The sequence below is a fragment of the Helianthus annuus genome, chromosome 13 (genome assembly GCF_002127325.2).
Source record: "Helianthus annuus cultivar XRQ/B chromosome 13, HanXRQr2.0-SUNRISE, whole genome shotgun sequence".
Classification (NCBI taxonomy): domain Eukaryota; kingdom Viridiplantae; phylum Streptophyta; class Magnoliopsida; order Asterales; family Asteraceae; genus Helianthus; species Helianthus annuus.
Genome location: NC_035445.2, coordinates 78,786,819 through 78,809,313, shown reverse-complemented (window position 1 = coordinate 78,809,313; position 22,495 = coordinate 78,786,819). Strand labels below are relative to the sequence as shown.

Below are 22,495 nucleotides of genomic sequence, written 5' to 3'. Positions count from 1 at the left end.
AAGTATGTAAATTCGAGGGTTATAAATGTCAACGAAGGGTAAATATACTGTATAGTAACCTTAATTGATGCTCGTACCTTCAAACGAATAAATCATGGATCGTACGGAGCGAAACGCGGGAGAAAGTGAGAGATTTCAAGCTACAGGGGTTAATTGTGTCAACATGTTTAATTGATACCTCTGAGTGACCCTTTGACGAACCCGAGGCTTTGTAACAGTAAAATACGCTCATTAGAATATACTATATAAATTTCACGAAGTTCCGTTTTAAAACGAGAAAGTTATGATCAAATTCATAGGAGAAGGGTTAAAAGCGTCAACAATAAAAGTTAAGGCTTTTCGGATAGTAATTAAACTAACCGGGGACTTAACAGTTCGGGTAAAAGGCACGAGGCCCTTAACGGTAAATAATCGAGGGCCAAATCGCAAAGTTACCCCTTCGAAACCGGAAGGCCAGGTTAATGATTACAAAAGATTTGAAAATCTTGGAAATCAGGCCTCAGGCGGCCCGCCTGAGTGAAACAAGCAAGTCAATGCGGGCCGTGAGCCACCTGTAGATACGTTTCCTGACATGAAGATCCAGGCAGCCCGCGTGCAAGTAGCCTGAATCTAATGCGGGCCGCGTACGAGTCCCAGATGCAGAAACTTTGGACAGATTCAATGATTTAGCTTGTGAACGAACTTGTGAGCATTAATTGAAGCATGGGCGCCCTCTACTTGCCCCCTAGCACCAAGGGCCACCTGTTGATCATCCATGACTTAATGTAGGGTGAGTTGTGATGATCCTAAGCTCAATATCTCACTATAAAAGCCAATGCATTGTGCATAAGTGAAACACACCTCAAAACCTGCCTTCTGGTCATTCCTGGAGCTCTCAAGCTTTCCTCTATCATTCTTAGTCGTGCACCAAGCTTCTGTAAGTTGCCTAACCCTTTGTGGTTTCGTTTTTCCATAGTTTTAGCCTAAAAGTCAATCTGTCGTAACTAACGATTGACTTTGCGATAAATCACGAATGGTCCAGTGATTTGTCGAATCAAAGATAGTTATATGTTTCTAATCATGTGGGCTTTAAACCCCTAAAAGGGCACCCTCTGATTCCCACTCTAACTAGTCCGAATGTCGAGTCAAACGTGCTTAGAAAAAGTCAACAGAAATGTCATTTTGCGATTTCTTGCATAATCTGTAATGTAGATGATATGTAACCTATTTGAACACTCATAAAACATGATAATAAGTATATAAACTAGTCTAAGCTTGTTTGATCCGACCATTTATTGTTTTGACCCGGTTCGGAGCCGAAAGTCGCAAAAGTTTGACTTTTGCATTGACTTCAGTTCTGACCCGATAAAGTTTGATTTAGATATACCTTAGGACTCTCTTAGGACCAGGTTACATGACGGTATAACCCTCTGTGACCGGTTCGTTGTTTGTCCGAGTCTTTTACACATTTCCGTTAAATGCTTAAAAGTTGACCGTAACGCCCTTTTTAAATTAAAACGAGAATTTCGGACATGTGAAAGGATCATAACCTTGGTTACTGATTTCTAAGCATGTCCCTAAAATTCCATGTCAATCCAAGGTCCAGAATAGGAGTTATGCTAAATAGCGCAAATTGCGAAACTTTAGTAATTAAATAGCGTAATTAGCATAACGCCTATCTAAACCCGGATTTCGACACCAAACCTTTTACTCACTGATGTAAAATAATAATTTGGGATTTTTAAAGATTTTTAATTATTTTTAACCTGCTTATAACCTGCGGTTATGGCAACGGTTCGGTAAATACCGAATATACCCTTTTCGGCTATAACTTGAGTTCTACAAGGTCTTTTGACCCGAATCCAGTTGCTACTGATTTTAATTAATAAATAAAGTATTTTAGACTTTATAAACTATTCGGGAAACTCAGATTTCCTGTAGAACTCTAAAACCTCTTTTATAATCATTAAAAAGACCGAAATACCCCTACGGGGCATAATATGAACTTAAACTCGTTACGGGCATTATGGAAGGTATCCTATTGATACCACAACCTCTTTAAAGCATGTTAACTTAGGAAAACAGTGTAGGACTCTTACGGTTACCCGTTGCGCCTTTTGCGCGCACGGTTCGGCTTATGTAACTAGCTTACATAAATTAGCCGAAACGGGACAAACCATATTGTTTGGACCCCAAAATCCAGAGTATGATTATTATACCCATATAAAAAAAGTCTTCAAACTTGTTGGGTCAAAATCACACTCCATTCACGGTTTTGTCCTTTCACGCGATTAAACCGTAACTATCCATTGAAACTGATCGGTCTAAGCTACGGCTAAATTAAAGACCCGTTAGGATTCTAATAAGTTAATTTAAACCTTTGTTCCAGAATAGGGGACCAGTAAAAGCTATCTGCAATTTATTTCAATTAAGGAATTATACTTGCAAAGGTAAATACTTTTAACTTATTTTCCGTTATACGGGCTTGGGTTACGGTATCTAAAATACCGCTTGGTCGGGCAATTGACCCCAACTCATTAGTAGTTGGGTATTATCAATGTGACCCGTTTAAAAACTTGTTTTGTTGGCTTTACGCCTTTGGGGGCTTAATGACCATGTCCTGGATATCCTTGGCAGCATTTACGAATGGCCACGACCTCGACATCCGGGTGTAGGCGTACACCCGACATTATGTCCATGATTATAAAAGTGTAGCCGTTGGTTACCCGCCACGGTTTTATACTATGTGGTGTGTCTATTAAACTTTAACCCGACACGACTCGGGCGACCGAACGCATAGTAACATGTAATTCTTTACAAGATTTGATTATAAATTATCCCAAGTTATAAAGAGTTTGTGCCTTGAGCATTTAAACCAATTTTATTAAACATTTTACAAAAGTGTCAGTTGAATGTATTTACCAGTGTAAACTGACGTATTTTCCCAAAAAAAGACTAAATGCAGGTACTATGCGTAATTGGCTGGGATTTCTCCTTAGCATCACTAGAAGTCTCGCAAGCTTAAGATGCCTGAAGTCTGTTGAACAATACTTTTGTTATTTTTATTGATCCCCTGTAGATTATTATTTCAACAATGGTGATACATTGATATTACACTTAATGTTGAAATATATTTATCTTTATGCTTCCGCTGTGCATTCATATAATTGTGTGGTTTGACTATATTGTTGCCAACTACGTCACGGTAATCCCCCACCGGGCCCACCGGTAAGACACGTGGAAATCGGGGTGTGACAGAAGCAGGAGGATGTTTTCCAACTCTTGAAACAAAAACTCTGCAGTGTACCAATCTTGTCATTACCTGAAGGTACCGAGGATTTTGTGGTGTACTGTGATGCTTCTATTCTGGGTCTCGGTTGTGTGCTAATGCAACGTGAGAAGGTGATAGCGTACGCTTCTTGACAGTTGAAGGTTCATGAGCAGAACTACACGAGTCATGACTTAGAGTTGGGGGCCGTGGTTTTCGCGTTAAAAATCTGGAGGCATTACTTGTACGGTACTAAATGCGCTATTTATACCGACCACAAGAGCCTTCAGCATATCTTTGATTAGAAGGAATTGAATATGCGACAGCGTCGCTGGGTAGAACTCTTAAACGACTACGATCGTGCAATCAAGTACCATCCAGGTAAAGCTAACGTTGTAGCTGATGCTCTTAGTCGAAAGGAGACGAAACCCAAGCGTGTCCGCGCTCTACAGCTCACTATCCATCCTAATTTACCTGATCAGATCCGTTCTGCTCAAACTGAAGCGTTGAAGGAAGAAAACCTTGAAGCTGAATATTTGCGGGGCATGGAGAAACGACTCGTAGAGAGATCTAATGGCATTTATTATTTTATGGAACGGATATGAGTTCCTTTGTATGGTAATCTTAGATAGCTTGTGATGGACGAAGCGCACAAGTCTCGATACTGTTCCCCCGGGTTCGGATAAGATGTATCAGGACCTCAAAGTCTTATATTGGTGGCCGAAAATGAAAGCCCACATCGCGACGTATGTGAGTAAATGTTTGTCTTATGTGAAAGTTAAGGTGGAATACCAGAAACCCTCTGGCCTGCTTCAGCAACCAAAAATACCCATGTGGAAATGGGAGCAAATTGCTATGGATTTCATCACTGGTTTGCCAAGAACTCAAAAGGGAAATAATACCATCTGGGTGATCGTTGACCGTCTCACAAAGTCAACGCACTTCCTAGCAATCAAGGAGACTAATAAGTTCTCACAACTTGCTGCTGTTTATTTAAAGGAGGTGGTTTCTAGGCACGGGATGCCAACCTCTATTATCTCTGATCGTGACCCACGTTTCATATCCGATTTGTGGCAATCGATGCATAAATCATTCGGCTCACGTCTCGACATGAGTACTGCTTATCAACCACAGACGGATGGTCAAAGTGAACGAACCATCCAGACACTTGAAGACATGTTGCGAGCCTGTGCGATCGATTTTGGTAAGGGTTGGGAGAAACACTTACCTTTGATAGAGTTCTCTTACAACAACAGTTATCATTCCAGCATCCAGGCAGCCCCGTTTGAAGCATTGTACGGACGGAAATTCCGTTCTCCTCTCTGTTGGGCTGAGGTGGGTGACAACCAAATCACAGGTCTGGAACTTGCACTTGAAACTTCAGAGAAGATTGTCCAGATCAGAAATCGTATGGCGGTAGCGCGCGACTGCCAGAAAAGCTACGCTGACAAGCGTAGGAAACCTTTAGAGTTCGCTGTAGGCGATCGTGTTATGTTGAAAGTCTCACCCTGGAAGGGTGTGGTACGCTTTGGGAAACGCGGCAAGCTTAATCCGTGTTATGTGGGGCCATTCAAAACTTTGGAACGAATTGGCAATGTGGCCTACAAGCTCGAATTACCTGCTGAGTTGGGCAACGTTCATGATGTCTTCCATGTTTCGCAACTAAAGAAGTGTTTGTCTGATGAAACACTTGCGGTGCCATTCCAAGAATTGAAAATCAATGACAAATTGCAGTTTGTCGAAGAGCCCATCGAAATTATGGACCGGGAAGTCAAGGTCCATAAGCATAGTCGAATCCCGATTGTTAGAGTCTGTTGGAACTCAAGACGTGGACCGGAGTTCACATGGGAACGCGAGGATCAGATGAAGCTCAAGTATCCTCAACTATTCCCAGCTGCCCAATCTAATTCTGACGTAACTGGTGAATTTCGGGACGAAATTCCCTTTCAAGTTGGGGATGATGTGGCACCCAAGGAAAATCCACAGTCATCCTGATCTAACACCTTGCTGCTTTGGGTTACTTATCAAATTTCGGGATGAAATTTCTTTCAAGTTGGGGATGATATGACAACCCGAGATCTTAAGGTTCTTCCTCTACGCATCACTTGTTTCACAACCATGTTTTCACAATTCGTTTTACGTTGAAACATTGTGCACGATATATGAATGATTAAAGTATTGTTATGTTTGGTTCTAAATGAAAACCTAGGAGTTGTTTAATGTTTAGACTTAACGTGTTCATGCTTCTTAACTTTGGGCCGCACACCATACTCAAGTCGACGAAGAACCTATTCTTCATTGACTGTCTTTTGACGAAGAACTAAGGTTCTTCGTCACAATCACATCGTGGTGAAGAAGGTTCTTCGCCAAGAGAGTATTTCGCTGAGAGGGCTCTCAGCCCAAATCATTTCGTAGCCCAAAATGGGCCCTTGTTCACATAACCTCAAGGGTTGGGGTGCAACTTATCATAACTTGCAAAACTTAAAACAAGCATCAAACCCTAAAACTCTCTTTCTCTTCCTCTCTTTCTTGTGCGACGGCAATTATGGGTCTCGAAGCCCTTCATCTCAAACAAACTAATCACATCGGTATCACGGTTAGTGTTTATCATCGTTAGTTGCTAAAATCTTGATGTCGTGACTTTATGTAAAACTAGGGTTTCATTTATAAGATCGTAAATCTAGAACATGTGATTGAATATGGTATTAAACTATGTTGGACTTGAACTGATGATTTGTTCGATTAGCATAATGATTCACATGATAAGTTGTTAGTTATGATTTGTATGATAACGGGTGGGAACTGTTATGTTTTGAATGGATTTGAATGGTTGATGATTGTTAATAATTAGGGTGCATGATCATGGTTAAAAAGTGTTGTTTGATCTGACTGGAAAACTGCCAAACTTGTTAGCAACTAATACGGCTGAAATTAAGGGAATCATAACCATCTGTTGAGGGCAGCAACAAAAGACTCCCCACGAAGAACATAACTCGACGAAGAACTTGGTTCTTCGTTGACTAGATTTTGACGAACCACTAGGGTTCTTCGTCACACTCATTCTCGAAGAAGAATAGTTCTTCGCCATTAGGGTTCTTCACCATTAGGGTTCTTCACCATTAGGGTTCTTCACCATGAAGGCATCCCATGAAGAACTGGTTCTTCTTGAAGATGCTACAAAAGAGCAAATAGACAGAACAGTTTAAACAGTAAACGTGTCCACATAACATGCATTAACATAAGGTTTCAAATAGTTATGATGTGTATGATGATGAATGTTCATGTTTATAGGGTTCTATTTGAAGCATGTTAATAATATTAATTTAGAATAAGAAACCTGATTTGGCTCGTGTGAGTAGCAAACTCACCTGTTAAGTGTTGTTAGGTGACATGCACATGGGATGTGGACTTGTATGAGAATTGAGTACTTGCTATGTGTTATAAAGTGATCTTTGCGGTGAATGCAATCTGTGAAAATATGTGATTTAATTGATTATGAAACTAATTTTATTGGTAACCACGGTAGGGTTTGGTTGACCAACTTGGAACGGGTAACTTAACATACCGAGTAAAACTAAGGTGAGTTCATTTCTCTCGAGCATGCGTCCCGGTGGGTGGGACAAACAAACGGGTATTCCTGAGAGGAATAAGTCTTTTCTGGGTAAAAACTGGGATGTTAGATAAGACACTCATTTCCTATCACCTTAAGTCCCATCTTCTACCGAATAGTTACCTGAGAGGTAACGGGGTATTAGTCGATAGCGCTATTAGGCTTGGCAACCTCACACCGTACCTGAGAGGACAGGTGTGAACTAATCACCTTAATCACCACCAATGCTTAGATAGGGGGCATTGGGGACGGGCAAACAAACTGGCGCCATCTTGTACGGTACTCGAGTTATTATCAACATTGTTATTAAACTAAACTAAACACTTGGCAATTAACGTTTTCATGAAACTATGAACTCACCAGCGTTGTCTGATACATTTGTTGAATGATCGCAGGTCGTTAGATTCTATGGACAAGGAACTTGCTGTCTGGGATTGCTAGAGTAGTCATGGGTCGAGCCTTTTTAGAACACATGACAATACATTTGGTTTTCATATATTTGGTTTTGAAACACTGAATGATGACATATCTTATGCTTCCACAGAATATGTTAAACTTGGGTTATGTTTATGTATGTTTTATCTTAATAAATGGAAACTACATTTAATATCTTGATATTAGTTCAATGTGATTGGTGGCTCGATCATGGTTTGTCACACGCCTAGCGGGGTTTCCGCATGTGGTGTTTTGGGGGGTGTGACATAAACTTTGAATAATAGATCTCAGAGATATCTCTTAAGTGATAGATTTCATAACATACCGAGATAGACCCAATGGGACATTAGTTCCGTTCCATAAGTTTAACCTTAAATGGGTCCTTACATATGTAACAAACAATATTGCTCTCCTTTAGAGGATATAGGATAAATGAGATTATTTCCTTAGGCTTCATTAATTGGAAGCTTTATGTAAGTTTATGTCTATACTCGTTTAGATATTACTCACATTGCAACAATCTAGATATGTCTACATTAATGTGAAGCATCTAATAGAGTATTACAATATCTTTAAAAGAAATGAGAGGCTATGATTTAAAGAAGAAGTGAGAACTCAAACCGTTTGATTACTCTAATTTTGTGATATTCAAAGATGACAGGATGTAATTTTGGGTATATCCTTATGTCAGCAGACAAGACCTGTCTCATGGAGGAGTCATGATAAATTGATAACAACAACCTAAGTTATAACGACATAATATAATCACTAAATGTTGTTGGAAATTTTAAGTGGACTCATAAGTTTATTAACTCCATATAATTAATGTATTGAAGACTTATTGTGATAAAGTCAACTACCATGTCTTCTTGAACAGTAACAGTTCGAGAGGTGCTGCATTAGATTTCGATACGTAATTAATTATTCGTTTGTGAACGAATTGAGGAAACTAAATCTTTGTATCGAATACATTCATGATATGCTTAAGGATCCTATAACTAAAGGGCTATTACCCATAAGTCTTATTAAGAGAGTTCACAGACGGGTTTTAATTGAAGGTCGTACGCAACTGCATATCATACTATGGATGACTAACTATTAGTTAATTTTCCTCATCAGTTTGATTTTGTATGTCTCTAAGAATATGTTAAATCGGTATAATGGTATATAGACAAATAAAATTACAAATCAAACAAAGGGCTTATGCGTATTTTGACCATAACGATTAGGTTTTAAATTGAGGCTATAGTATGACTAATGGGGGTCCTGAGTCACATAATGATTCAATGGTTGTATTTCTCTGCTACAGTTCTTGGTTTAAGGCTAAAATTAGTGTTAACTCCTGATCAGGCTAATCTAATACTCATAGTAAATGATTACTCAACTAAGTGGGAGAATGTAAGATTAAATATATATTATGTTGTATTTAATCTAGTAGCCATTATAATCATTTACATTATATAGATCAAAATATATAACAACCTATTAAATAGTTAGTTGGTAATTGTTGATGGGACATATTACCATTATTAACTAATTAGGGTTTCCTCCTGTGTGCATATATAAAGAGATAATTAGAGGGTTAAAGGGTTAGACACTAATCACAATAACATCACACATGAAATCGCCCCCTTCTCTCCATAACCGATTACCCTTTTCGGTTCTCTCATCACCATCATTAGATTACACCCTAAGGAGGAACCAGATCAAGCTGACAATCATGTCAAACCTTATTGCTACGTCTCCATCTGGATTCTCCGCTGGCTTGTCCCCTGCAATCAAAGGTATGTTTTCATGTCTTCTATTATGCCTAAAACAGAACTGATCAACACATATATCAACAAATAAGGAGCCAATGAAAACGTACCACCTTTAAAAACCAAATTATGGCCACTTTTTGTGAGGATGAAAAGTTTCTTTCTGGTTAATCCCAGATACACAACCTTTCACTTGCATCCCATTCTGTTTTAAATATGTTAATTCAAGCAACTGTTCAAATACACATTAACTATTTATAAAATAAATAAATACAAAAAAAATACCAATTTTGCATGTTATGGGTTATGAATAAACTAAAAGTTACCAATTTTGCCATCATATACCTTTCTTTTGAGCTTCAATATCTAATTTGATTATCTTTTCTTGATTCATCTTTGAGATTACTGAAAGAAGCTCTCAGATCATGTGAACTTGTTGAATTTACTCAAAGTCAAACATCTTTTCATGAATGGGAACAGACATATCTGTTTCAGGATCATAGATAATAACATCCTCATCAACATCACAAACAACTGCAGCGCACGATGGTGCACTCCGGTGGCCCACCATTCTTCTTTCCCTTTCGTCCATCCAACTCAGCAACGATTAGTGGAGGCTCAAGGTGGCATCGGGTGGTTGTCATGACAATAAAAGGCAGCGGTGCATCAAGGGTTCCGCCTGAACCCATGGTGGCGCGCGATGGTTTGGTCGTCTGCTGACGGATGGTGTAGGTGATGGCTGTGGTGGATGTTCCCCGGGGGTAGCAGGTAAAAGGGACTACAGTGTTGATGGTTCTATGAGGCGGCGAAGGTAATCTATGGCGGCTCTACAATGACATCACGACAACGGTCGAGTTCGGGCTCCGGTAAGTGACTCGCGGACTGAGTGTTTTGTTTTGAGTTTAAACTCTGTTAATGTAAATCTTAACCTGATCATTAAGGCGGGACTGGCTCCATAGGCTTGCCAATCTAGGCACGGGCCTAGGGTCACCATAAAATAAGAACCTCCAAGTTTTTAGAAAGTTTTATATATAGTATATGTATTAGGCCCAAATAAATACGTTTATTTCAAAACTAAACTATTTTTTCATTGAGGAAACCTAAACTAAATATTGTTTAGCAAAAAAAGGCCCAGTTTCAAAGCCAGTTTCACATTAATTTTCAGCTATTACAACATAGCAACAACCGTCGACCTAATCATCATTATTCAGCGGCCTAAAGCCCCTAAAATACAGCCACAATTATCGTTCCCACTTCCCATCACAACCTGTTTTCAATTTCTAGGCTATAGGCTATCACTAGATGAAAAATGTAACAGTAATCATCCATGGCGACGAGTCCATCAGGATTGGAGGATAGTTTATGGGCGAAGTTAGGGTCTTCATTTTGTAGTTCGTTTAGGGTCTCTAAAAAGGTTGGAACGGCCCTGCATTAGGGCGTGTTCGGTGGTCGTTTCGACGAGTACCAATGCTGAAGATAATGGCTATGGTGGTGATCTAATGGTGTTCGGGAATTATATTAGTGATTCCACATGTTTGCGTCGGTCAAACACGAGTCAACTATGGTTAACAACGGTCAACGGGTCTGACATGGTCAGCGTGTAATTCGAGGCGTTTGCGTGTCAGTTTTGTATGTATCTCGGTTGCTAACTGGGTGTTGAAAGGTACATTCACGTGTTTGATTTTTCTAAATTTGTGTACATGTAATTAATTTGTAATAATAGAATGTGAATCGAACTTTAGAATCCGACCCAGCATACAAATAAGACTTGTAAAAAAAAGGTGTGAAGGTTTTAAGTGTGATATTCAGATATTTAGACATAAATATGTATATAATATAGATATTTATATGCATAAAAACTTTGATACTTAATACCGGTAATATGTATTTTTTTCTACTTTTCTCGCCAAACACGAAATAATGTTATCAAACTAATGTTCCAAACATATTAAGCATATTGGAACAATTTGACTTAAAAGGTTTACCGGATAATCACCAACGCTCATAAATTAGACCTTTATCAATACGAGATAAGACGATATCACAATTATCAAATGCAAACCAATGAAATTAGCAGGACATTGCTAGACTTTATGGACTTAACTAACAAATAATTAAGTCTATATGCATGTAATTAAATAATTAAATAGTGATTAGGTCATACCAAACTGTAATTTGTTCGGTTGTGAAAGTATCACCACCTAGACTGTAACAACCCGACTTTTAAAGTCAAAGTACAAGTCAAAGTCAAAGTCAAAAGAAGAAAAGATTGCTATTCAGATCTGTTAGTTCTGACTTAATTATTGCTTGAACTCTCGAACCCGATAATCGATACATTGGTTAACGCTATATTAATTTATGATTTGTAATATGTGAAGTAACAATGCGATAAACGCAATTAAACGCTAATCTACTTAACGCAACTACAACGCTATCGCATCACAACTCGAATCGCAGTTATCTGATTGTTCTATATGTGTGTGTGTTATTATGTGATTTACTTGTGCATGTTTATAATTATTTGTGGTGTTATCTCGCAAACGCAATCGCAACTCTATCGCATCGCAATCTAATCGTAGGCGCTAAACGCAAATTTACATACTTCTATGTTGTTATTTGTTAGTTATGTTATTTGTGTAACTAATGTTTAAAACTATCGCATCGCTTATGTGACAACCCTCATAAATCCAGGTATCCGTACAATTAATTAATATTGATTTATGCATAATGACTGTGCTTAATTACAACTGATGATATAAACTGCTTTCTGATATCTGTATCATACATACATGTGCATCACATGTTATACTGTCACAACCATTTATCACATACAAACTTTAGTGACATAAACGATGCACAAAGTACGGTTAGCACAGTGAGCGGATAACTCAGAGACATGCTGACAATGTCAGTACATAGACAGACAATGTTTTGAGACCCTGTAAGGGCCAGAGACAAGGTACTACACTAGTATGGAGTGTAGGGAAGTAAGGACCATGAAACTGCGTCACTAGGTGATAGTTTAAGTGCCGGAAAGTGCCTAAAACCCACTAAAAGTGCAGAATTCTGCATTAATCAGCAAAAATCAACATTTTAACATGCTAGCAAAATGCAAAAATATGGCAAAATGGTCTTGTATGCTTTCCTAGGTGTCGGGAATTAAAAGTGTCACAAAAGGGTACTTAAAAATCAATAAACGGAATCACTTGACACTTTAACGGACCGGTATCTAACTGAACAACCGGACATCACCCGGAACACCAAAATATTGCTAGAAGCATTGTTTTATTATTTTTGAACTAGTTATGGTTCCCTAACACCCTAACACACTATATAACATACCTTATGTATAAACACTAGACTTTTACACTTAACCTCCACTAATTACTCAAGTTACCATCAAAAACTTACATTTACCCCCCCCCCCCTCTCATTTACGGCTCAAGGTGGTCCCCACCACCTTGATCCCCTCAAATCTTTTAAGATCCCATGAGATCTCTAGTAATCTAATTGAAAGATCATGTTTGTACTAGGAGGAACATAAGAACCATTGTGTAAAACTTAAACCTTGATTATAAGTAACCTTCACCTTCATCTTCATCATCACACTCTCACTCTCTCCCTTTTAAAGCTCTCGACCGACCCCTCTCACCCACACCACCATTGTTTTCATTCCAAGTTCATCCATTCCAAGGTTATATTGAGGTGTAAGAAGGTAACTAACGAAGCTTGGAGCTTGTGGATCATCAAGGACCTCTTCCGTTTGCTTTTATCCTCTCCATTTTCATCATTGTTCTTCCCTATCTTGAAGCTAGTAGTAAGATCCTTCTTGACTCTTGTTTACTTCCATTTTTAGTGGTTAAAAGATGTGTTATATTGAAAATCATAAGATCACTAAAAGACATAAACCTGAATCTTGAACATAAATCTTGAAACATGATGAAATCTTGTTGAAATGATGTTGTTTAGTATATGTATAATGCATTCTTGTTGATATCTTGAGATGATGATGCTAATCATCACATAGAGCTTGCTAGGTGGTGATTAGACACATAATCTAGCAAGTGGGAGGATGATCATGTAACAACATATGATGATCATCTGCTTGTGAACACATGAACTTGATAAATGAAATGGTTTCTTGAAAAATAATAAACAAAGTAAGCTAGTAAACTTATAAATCCAAGACTTGTGAATAATTTTCCAAGAAAACCAAGTTTAAAATATGATTTCTAATAGATCATGGTTTTTACTTAAACCTACACTATTTTTAGTGGAAAAACAAGTGTATAAACACTTATGAAACAAGAAGATCTAATAAAGAAACATTTTTGTGAAATATGTTTACAAGTTGTAAACATCTAAAATTTCCAAGAATGAAGTTTACCAAGAAGTAAATATATTTTGGAGGGTAACTAAGGCTACTAAACACTTTACCAAGTTACTATGCATTTTTGTGAAAGATCAAGTTCATGTTATTATGTAAATTGAATAGTTTTTGCACTTGGTAAGTGCAAGATGTTTAGAGATTGATGGTTGATTATTGTGTGTCATTTTTTTGAAAAGAAAATGATATGCTAAATAGCATGGACACCTCCATTTTCAAACGGAACTATGGCAAAATTTTCTAAAAATACAAACACTTAGAAAATAATTTCTAACATGTATTTACAAGTGTATTTTAAACTATGTTTTTCAATATAAACCTTGCCATAAATTTTGTTACAAAAATACAAGTATTGGGGGTTGGTTTTTATAAATAAAAATGGATAAATATATATTTGAATATATATTTTATATTAAGACACTTGTGTGAATATTTGTATACTTTGTGGAATAGTTATATTATTTTAGGGTAAAATAATATAACTTACAAATACCAAGAATTTACAACTCCAAAATAGTACCAAAAATCACAAGGAATGAAATATAAGTTACACACTTAATATTGTGAAGCCGAACGATAAAACGTAACTTATGAAATACTCCGGAAAATACCGTTACAATACATTTTTGGTAAATATTATTTTGGAAATGAAAGAAGTGAAAATATGATTTTTGTACATATTACCAAGTATATCATATTTTCGACAAAGAGAAAATATATTATTTTTGGGAAGTTAAAATATATTTTCCTAGTATATTTAGAAGATATATGATTTTTGGGAAGAATATATATTTTCTTGGAATACAATATTTTTGACAAATAAGTTATATATATATTTTCTAAAGTGAGACTTAGAAATATATTAGTTCAGAATACGAAAACGGGAATGCGAAAGTACATATATAAGATACCCCCATCCTTGGGAAGAAAATACGAAATTAAATACTTGAGAGGTATTGTGACAAAATATTGTTTAAAACAATTATTCCAAAACGAAATATAATTTAAAGTTAAAATAATTTATTTTAACAAATAATTCTAACTTGGAATAACATAAGAAACGCAGCTCAAAACGTTAAACTCTAAGCCAAGGCACGGCCCGTTCGTCTAATAGACGTTAGTACACTGTAGGTAGTCGTGTTTGCTGCGGAGGTTTGAGTTGCTAGTTCTGAAGACGCAATACTGTGAGTTCATGTCCCCCTTTTTCTTTTAACTGTTTTCAGTTTTATACTTCGGGGGTGAAATACATGTTACGATTATTACAAACGTTTTATACATGATATGGATAGCTTAAAGAGGGTTTACTGCTTGATCATGTGAGTGGTGGGTATGACACTTAAGGCCATTAATCCTCATTGTAGGACCGAGAGACATGAGTGATAGATCTATTTGGGTGTAGCGAGCCCGCACCCATGCGGACCAGGGTGGCCCATGTGGTGACTATGTCTTCATCCCGGAGACAAATTTGCTAGGTTTGAGTCTTCCTGCATCATTTTCACACATACCATTGGCTTTGCAACCCATTGGTGATCTGTTTTTCCTTATTACTAACATACCAGGGACATTCATACATACAAGACATACTTTAAAGGTTTATTCACATACACATACACATGAACTCGCTCAACTTTTGTTGATGTTTTTCAAATTACATGTATTTCAGGGAACTAAACTGATCTGGCAGGTGTGTGCGTGTAGTCAAGCTACGTCATGAATAAAAGATGTCATCCAAGGTTGTTAGAGTTTAGGAAGTGTGTCCTATTCCTGGACGGGACACATGTTTCTAAACCCGGTTTTAATTAAAGGTCTTTTGTTAAGTCTTCAAGAACTCATTTAAACAAGTTGTGGTTGTAACTTAAAAATTTGGTGTCTACATTCCAAACAATTTATGTTATGTTGTTTTCTAAACTTAATTAATGGATGAGCATCTTATGGTTTTTATCATATAGCGTTGTTATGATTGAATGCTACGGTATTAAGAAAGTCACACCAATAATCACGCTTCCGCAAAAGTCAGGGTGTGACAGCTTGGTATCAGAGCTTTGATCGTAGCGAACTAGGATTCCTTCTCGAGTCTAGACTACGATCATTAGGGCTCTCACTAAAATGTTTTCAAACATGTTTTCATCGCATACACAAAACGTCCAGATCCCAAAAACAAACCTTTTTACAAACAAATCCACAAAACACATTTCAGGGTTATGTTTACAATTCAGTCTTAGAGACTGAGGGAGGTTTAGTCTTAGAGACTGGGGAAAATTTTAGTCTTAGAAACTGGGGAGATTTAGTCTTAGAGACGGGTGAAATTTTAGTCTTACAGACTGGGAAATTTTAGTCTTAGAGACTGGGGAGATTTAGTCTTAGAGACTGGGGAAAATTTAGTCTTAGAGACTGGGGGAAATTGAGTCTTAGAGACTGGGTGGTTTAGTTTGGGAAACTGGGGAGTTTTAGTCTGAGAGTTCTGTTTGGGAAACTGGGGAGTTTTAGTCTAAGAGACTAGGGAGTTCAGTCTGAGAGGCTGGGTGGGATAGTCTGGGGAAGACTAGGATGATTACATGCTTACACTGTCATTACTTACATGCTTATTTGATGATTGTTGATATATGTGCATATGTGTGATTATTTTGTCACAGACACTATGTCATCTTCTTCTGAGAGTGGAGTATCTGACACAGTAGACCCTATGGCCATAGTCTCAGATGATGAGATAGCCACAGACCCTGAGGTTTTTACATCTGACACCACGAGCGATGACGATGATGACTTTCAGCCCTTCGTTTTACCAGATTTTAGAGACGACATACCTATAGCTGATGGTTTTCCTGATGGGGATCTACTTCTTGTTCCGATCCCTGCTCCTTTTCCTCTTCCTGCATTTCCTCTGGAGGATCTGCCTCTTGATGCTATGTCTGACGACGACATCGATCTCTTTATTGAGGGTCCCCCTGAGGGCGCCCAGGATGATGAGGCTCCGGTTGATGATGATGATGTCATCCCACCTCCAGAGATTCCAGTCGATGCTGACGTTGTTGTTCCACTTGTCGAGGTCCCAGTCGATGATATCATTGTTGTTCCGTTGGTCGAGATTCCTGCTGTTGAGATCTCATCTGACCATTCAGGTCCTGACTCATTCGAGTCCGTATCATCTGCTACTTTACACGCACGGGGCGTGCGGCATTATCCCACTGACACTGATTCCGACACAACGATGTCTGCCGCTCCTATCTTTCCACACGACTTTGACCCTGATCATGAGATTGAGTTTGTACCTGACAAGCCACCTTTTGAGGCACCTGTCATTCCTGACGATCTGCTCTTTGATATACCCGCTGATCTTGAGTATGCTCCAGCTGACCCTGAGCCTGAGATTGCACTTGAGCCTATACCTGCTGACGACCTTCCACCTGTGCATGACCCTATCCCTGTTGATGTACCTATTGCTGCACCACCTTTGCCTGACCCGATCCTTGTACTTGTTGATCGTGCCCCTTTTGCTACCCATGTAGACCCCAGATATGCTCACACCCGCAATGGGTGGATTGAGGACAACGACGACTACCCTCCTTTTGTTCGACCCGTTACTCCCCCACCTGCATCTACCCAGGCACCAGTTGATATCGCCCCATTTCACCCACATGAGTCTGACATTCACCGCACAGATCTACCAGTCACATTTCTTCAGGATATCCCTCCTCCCCGTCCAGGGGAGGGACCGTCGAGTCAGCAGGCCAGTCACATACCTTCTGCATCAGCAGCCAATCATTTCATGCCACAGTTTGCACACACTGCTTTTTCTTCAACACCCACGGGCGAGCCACTGATTTGGTTTCCACCCAACGTGATGCCTATATCTGATCCATACCATCCCTTCCACATTGGATACTCGAGGGATGATCTGCTTTTGTCACTACAGCTCCAGCAGGAGATGCTGTGTAGGAGAGTCATGGAGTTAGAGAGGATCCCGCATCCTCCGCCTTGTCATTATCAGTCACCATTCGCGACTCCGCCGGCTCCTCTTCAGTCCTACCCAGAGTTTGGTGCTCGTTTTCTTACTATGGAGCAGCAGATTGCTTACCTGCTGCGTGTTGTTCATGCACTTGAGGAGGATTTAGCGCATTTGCGCATGTTGCTTTTCGTTCCTCCACCTCCCCCTCCTCCCCCATCAGCTTAAAGGTTTTTGGTTTTATGCAGATAGCATACTTTTGATGAGAGTGCAGCTATTGAGCCAGATTGCACAGTCTTTTGGGAAACCACACTTTGACTTTTGACTTTTGATTATTGTAGTTAGTAGACGATTTGGACAAGGGTGATGTGACCCTTAGTCTCTTTTGATGTATGATACTATTGTGAAACTTGTAAAACTATACTTGTGGTCTTGATATATGATAGCTCAATCGCACCATTCTCATTACATACATTGTTGAATTACTTGTTTATGCTATGATTGTGATGCAATGTGCTTACCTGCTTAATGAAAGCCTAATCGTAATGTTCTTGTTAAACGTGCTACCAATATAATAGGAATGTGCTATGATTGGGATAAACGTGTTTGTTTGTCATACTCTCATTAAACATGATTCCATTTGCTTGCTTACGCTATGAGTATGCTGTTGCTTGAGGTATTGATATGATGATTTATTTCATATAAATACATATGAACGATTTACACTCCCTGAACGAATGAGACCTGACCAACCCAAACTTTTCGTAGAATATGTCTCAAAAGATCATTCAGCTGCTCATGACCGAGGCAGAACTACAAGCGCACATCGCACAAGCAATAGCACAGCATGAGGCCCTACGCTCTGAACCCAGCAGAGGTACCTCCGAAAGCAACCCACCTCATGGCTGTACCTACTTGCAGTTCCTTGATTGCAAGGCTCCGAATTTCGACGGCACTGGAGGTGCCATAACCTTTGCGAAATGGACTGAAGACATGGATTCTGTTTTTCGGATGAGAGGATGTACGCCAGAGCAACAAGTCCTATATGCGTCAGGATTGTTTCAAGATAGGGCCTGGATATGGTGGAACTCTCAGATTCAAACAATGGGCAGAACTGCTACGAATGTTTTAACATGGGGTGAGTTGAAGGAAATGATGCGTAAGGAGTATTGTTCTGAGATGGCGATCCAGAAGCTAGGATTCGAATTCTGGAAGCTAATAATGGAAGGTCCAAAAGTGGCGGAGTACGTGCAGAGACTTCACGATTTGCATCGAGTTATTCCATACCTAGTGGAATCAGAGATGAAAAGGGGGGAGCCATTAATCTGGGGACTGGCGCCTCAGATCTTGCGCTTAATGATGGAATCAGCTCCGCCAACAGCTATCGATGTGATCGAATTAAGTGTGGCACTCAGTAAAGGAGCGATTAGACTGGAAAAGCCTTCAAACCCTGATGAGAAGAAGGAAACATAGGTAGAATCATCCGGAAAGAACAAAAGGAAGCTCATGCACTCCCAGGAGGATACCCGAATGAATGACGAGAACAAAGCCAAAAAGAAAAAGGAATACATGGGCATCCCACCTAAGTGCGATAACTGCCCATTTCATCACGCTGGGCCATGTAGGGATGGAAGAAGTAATGTCTGCGACAAAGTAGGGCATGTCAAGGAAACGTGTCAGAATGGTACGGGACATGGTAACGAAGGTCAAGATGGTGACGGAAATCACGAAGGAAACAACGGCAACAACGACTATCGAAGGGCCAATGATGAACAAAAACATATTCGAGGTTGTTTTGACTATGGGGACAAAGGACATTTCAAGAAAGATTGCCCTAACAACAAGCAAGCCAATGATAAGATTTACTTGGGAACTAAGCCGAAATGTGAAAAGTGTAAATTTCACCATGACGGTTGATGCAAAAAGCCTAAGTGCGGTAGATATGGAAAGTGGGGACACAACAAGGATGCATGTTGGGCAAAGAGTCCCATAAAAGGAGGAAGTGGTGACAACAACCAAGGCGGAAATAATAATGATAAGGTTCTGGGTGCTACAGAGGTGGAAACGTGGGGCACTTTAGAAAAGATTGCCCAAGGAGAAGTAACCAAGACCGTGAAGGAGCCTCCAATATCAGAACTCGTGAAGCACGCCAGGATCCAGATGTGGTTGCTGGTACGTTCTCTGTCAACCAAAATTTTGCATCTATGTTATTTGATACTAGTGCCGACCATAGCTTCGTATCTCATGAATTTAAGAATATACATGGTTTAGTAAAAGGATAAGTTATATAACCCGCACTCGATAGAACTAGTTAATGGGAAGCCTCGACGTGGTAACTGGGATGGGCCACTTGTCGAGCAATCGAGCGGTGGTTGTTATCAACACCTGATGATGAACGACGAAGCAATCGTGATTCATGAAGCAGGATACGCCTCTACAATTTACTAGTGCTTGGAGGCACGAGAATTTCCCGCACAGAATGTGTTACCTCTCGGCCCATGTCGCGGACAAAGAAGCCGAAGGCTCGCCTGAATTACCACTCCAACGACAAGTCGAACTTCGCATTAATTTGATTTCAGACATTGTGTCTACAGTCAATGCACCTTAGCAACTTACACTTTCGGCGATGCAAGGATTGGCAGCATAGCTTCGGTAGTTAGTAGAGAAGGAAGTTAACACACCAAGCTACCCGTTTTGAGTAACACCAGTGCTGCTCGTCAAGTAGAAGGACGATGATTTTCAAATGAGCATCAACTACAAGGAGCCAAACGTGCTAGCCAACAAGAGTCTGTAACCCCTGATGAGAATTAACGATTTATTTATTTAACTAACTATAAGGATCCAACTACTATTACACGACCGATCGATGATTGAGCGTCATTATATGGGAAATCAGGAAGAAAGTATACCGGGAAATTTTGGGACAATGACCTACTTTGGACATACACAAAATTGTGTTTCCTACGCAATGCACGAGACAGTTTCGCACAGAATACGAAACTTTGAAAACTTGTGCTAAATCCTTTGGGGACCCAGGCCAAAACTCGTAGAGGTTGTCACTTAGGAACCACACCTGTGAACTCAAGCAAACCACATTGTCCTGATAAATATGCTACTTCAGTTAACCAAACAGAAAGTACTAGAACTTCTTTTGTTGTAATTTCCGCTTTTGTTTCTAGCGGGTAGAGGCTTGCATCCCTACTCCCCTTAATGGTAGCTGCATCGCGCCAATTTTCTTCGCTGAGAGCGAACACACATTTGCTTCGACACTTGATCATTTCTTCATTTTAGCAAATACTCATCGTTTCAGTACTCGGAAACTTATATGTCACACATGCATCGTTCGCTACGCATGTGGTTTCATTTCGAATAAACGCATTATAAAAGTTCAAACATTATTTTGCTAAAGTAACTATTGGTCAATGATTCGAATAACCCACGCTCTTGTAATTGTTGGCCCCTTTTGCTGTCAAGCCATCACATTTTCTTGAAACTCCTTTTATATTAAGTTGCATTATGGGTTGTCTTCGCAACCATGCTGAAATTCCCTTGTTGATACATACGTTTATTGTCAGGCTACGCCGAAACCAAGTTCAATTGCTTGAACTTATCCATTTCGCATATTCAATTTAAAACGTCATATGATGTATTGGGAGCATCATATTCAAATATTTTTGCAAATGTCCTTTTTGTTTCGAGCCGTAGTAGAATTGCTTGGTCTACGACTCCACTAAATCGTTTGTTGATTTTGATACCTTGCGGTGATACTTTCATAAAAATTGGAGCTTGCGCTAATTTGCTTACGCACCTCATACACGGATTTGGTTGTCTATTCATTTGTTCTAAATCCTTTTTGTTTACCACGATTAAAGCGATCTCAGCACAGTCGTGTGTTAAGACAATGGTACCTAGATTCGTCTCATATCACATTGTACCTCCTAACCATTCTTGCGTTATAAATGGTATACCTTACAGTGTTTATTGCTTTCCGTCTTCAATCAGAAACGGTAGTTCTTTGATGTTCCATAATCGATTGAAAACTCCATAACATTGTGTAAATCAAATTCTCAGGTTGTTTTAGTACACTTTCATTTGTTTACAAACACGGTGAACTCGTTCGGTCACCGCTATTATTGAAATATTTCAATTACGACACCTTGTGGTGTCATTACAAATTTGTAGCTTGTGCTAATCATGGTTAACCGTTTCACATAAAACTACACATACTTCTGTTTGACTTGTCATTTAAACATTCCTGATGCAACTACGAATCAAGACAATGATACACCAGATTCGCTTGCATTTCATTCGGTGTATTTTCGCAATTCAAGAGTGTCAACACACTAATCCTTACCATTTATTTATCCGAAAGTTGACAGATTTTTTTTTCTCAAGTTGTTGATTTTGAGTTCATACAGCGGATGCTGCGGTTTATGAGTACTCATTTGCGTATTGTGACCAGTTGTTCGACGAATCCATTGGTCAACACTCCCCTTTGTGGAACCCCTGTTAACTGAGTTATGATAGACTAGACACCTCTTCGACTTGTGTCCTTTAACATCAAATGATAGAGCACGTGCCTTGAAACCATTGGGCTCTTATTGTTAAAATATATCCATGGAATTCACCTGATGTGAGTGAGGTTAGATGCGGTTTGGGTAGTTACCCCAGTATCAGTCATATACATACACGCATAATGAAAGCCTAAGTAGTTAAGGTAGTACAAATTTTGAGGACGAAATTTTCTTAACAGGGGGAGAATGTGACAACCCTCATAAATCCAGGTATCCGTACAATTAATTAATATTAATTTATGCTTAATGACTGTGCTTAATTACAACGGATGATATAAACTGCTTTCTGATATCTGTATCATACATACATGTGCATCACATTTCATACTGTCACAACCATTTATCACATACAAACTTTAGTGACATAAACGATGCACAAAGCACGGTTAGCACAGTTAGCGGAGCACAGTTAGCGGATAACTCAGAGACATGCTGACAATGTCAGTACATAGACAGACAGTGTTTTGAGACCCTGTAAGGGCCAGAGACAAGGTACTACACTAGTATGGAGTGTAGGGAAGTAAGGACTGCGTCACTAGGTG

The 22,495-nt window shown here is 39.2% G+C and overlaps 1 protein-coding gene across 1 annotated transcript; it reads left to right on the top strand.

The window, feature by feature from the left end:
* Positions 1–18,909: 18,909 nt before the first annotated feature.
* Positions 18,910–19,296, top strand: LOC110901100 (ATP-dependent RNA helicase glh-2-like). Its single transcript, XM_022147950.1, has one exon. The coding sequence runs from the start codon at positions 18,910–18,912 to the stop codon at positions 19,294–19,296; it is 387 nt and encodes a 128-aa protein (XP_022003642.1).
* The last annotated feature ends 3,199 nt before the right edge of the window (positions 19,297–22,495 follow it).

Coding starts and splice junctions, on each gene's coding strand:
- LOC110901100 (XM_022147950.1), top strand. CDS start 18,910: ATGAATGACGAGAACAAAGCCAAAAAGAAAAAGGAATACATGGGCATC.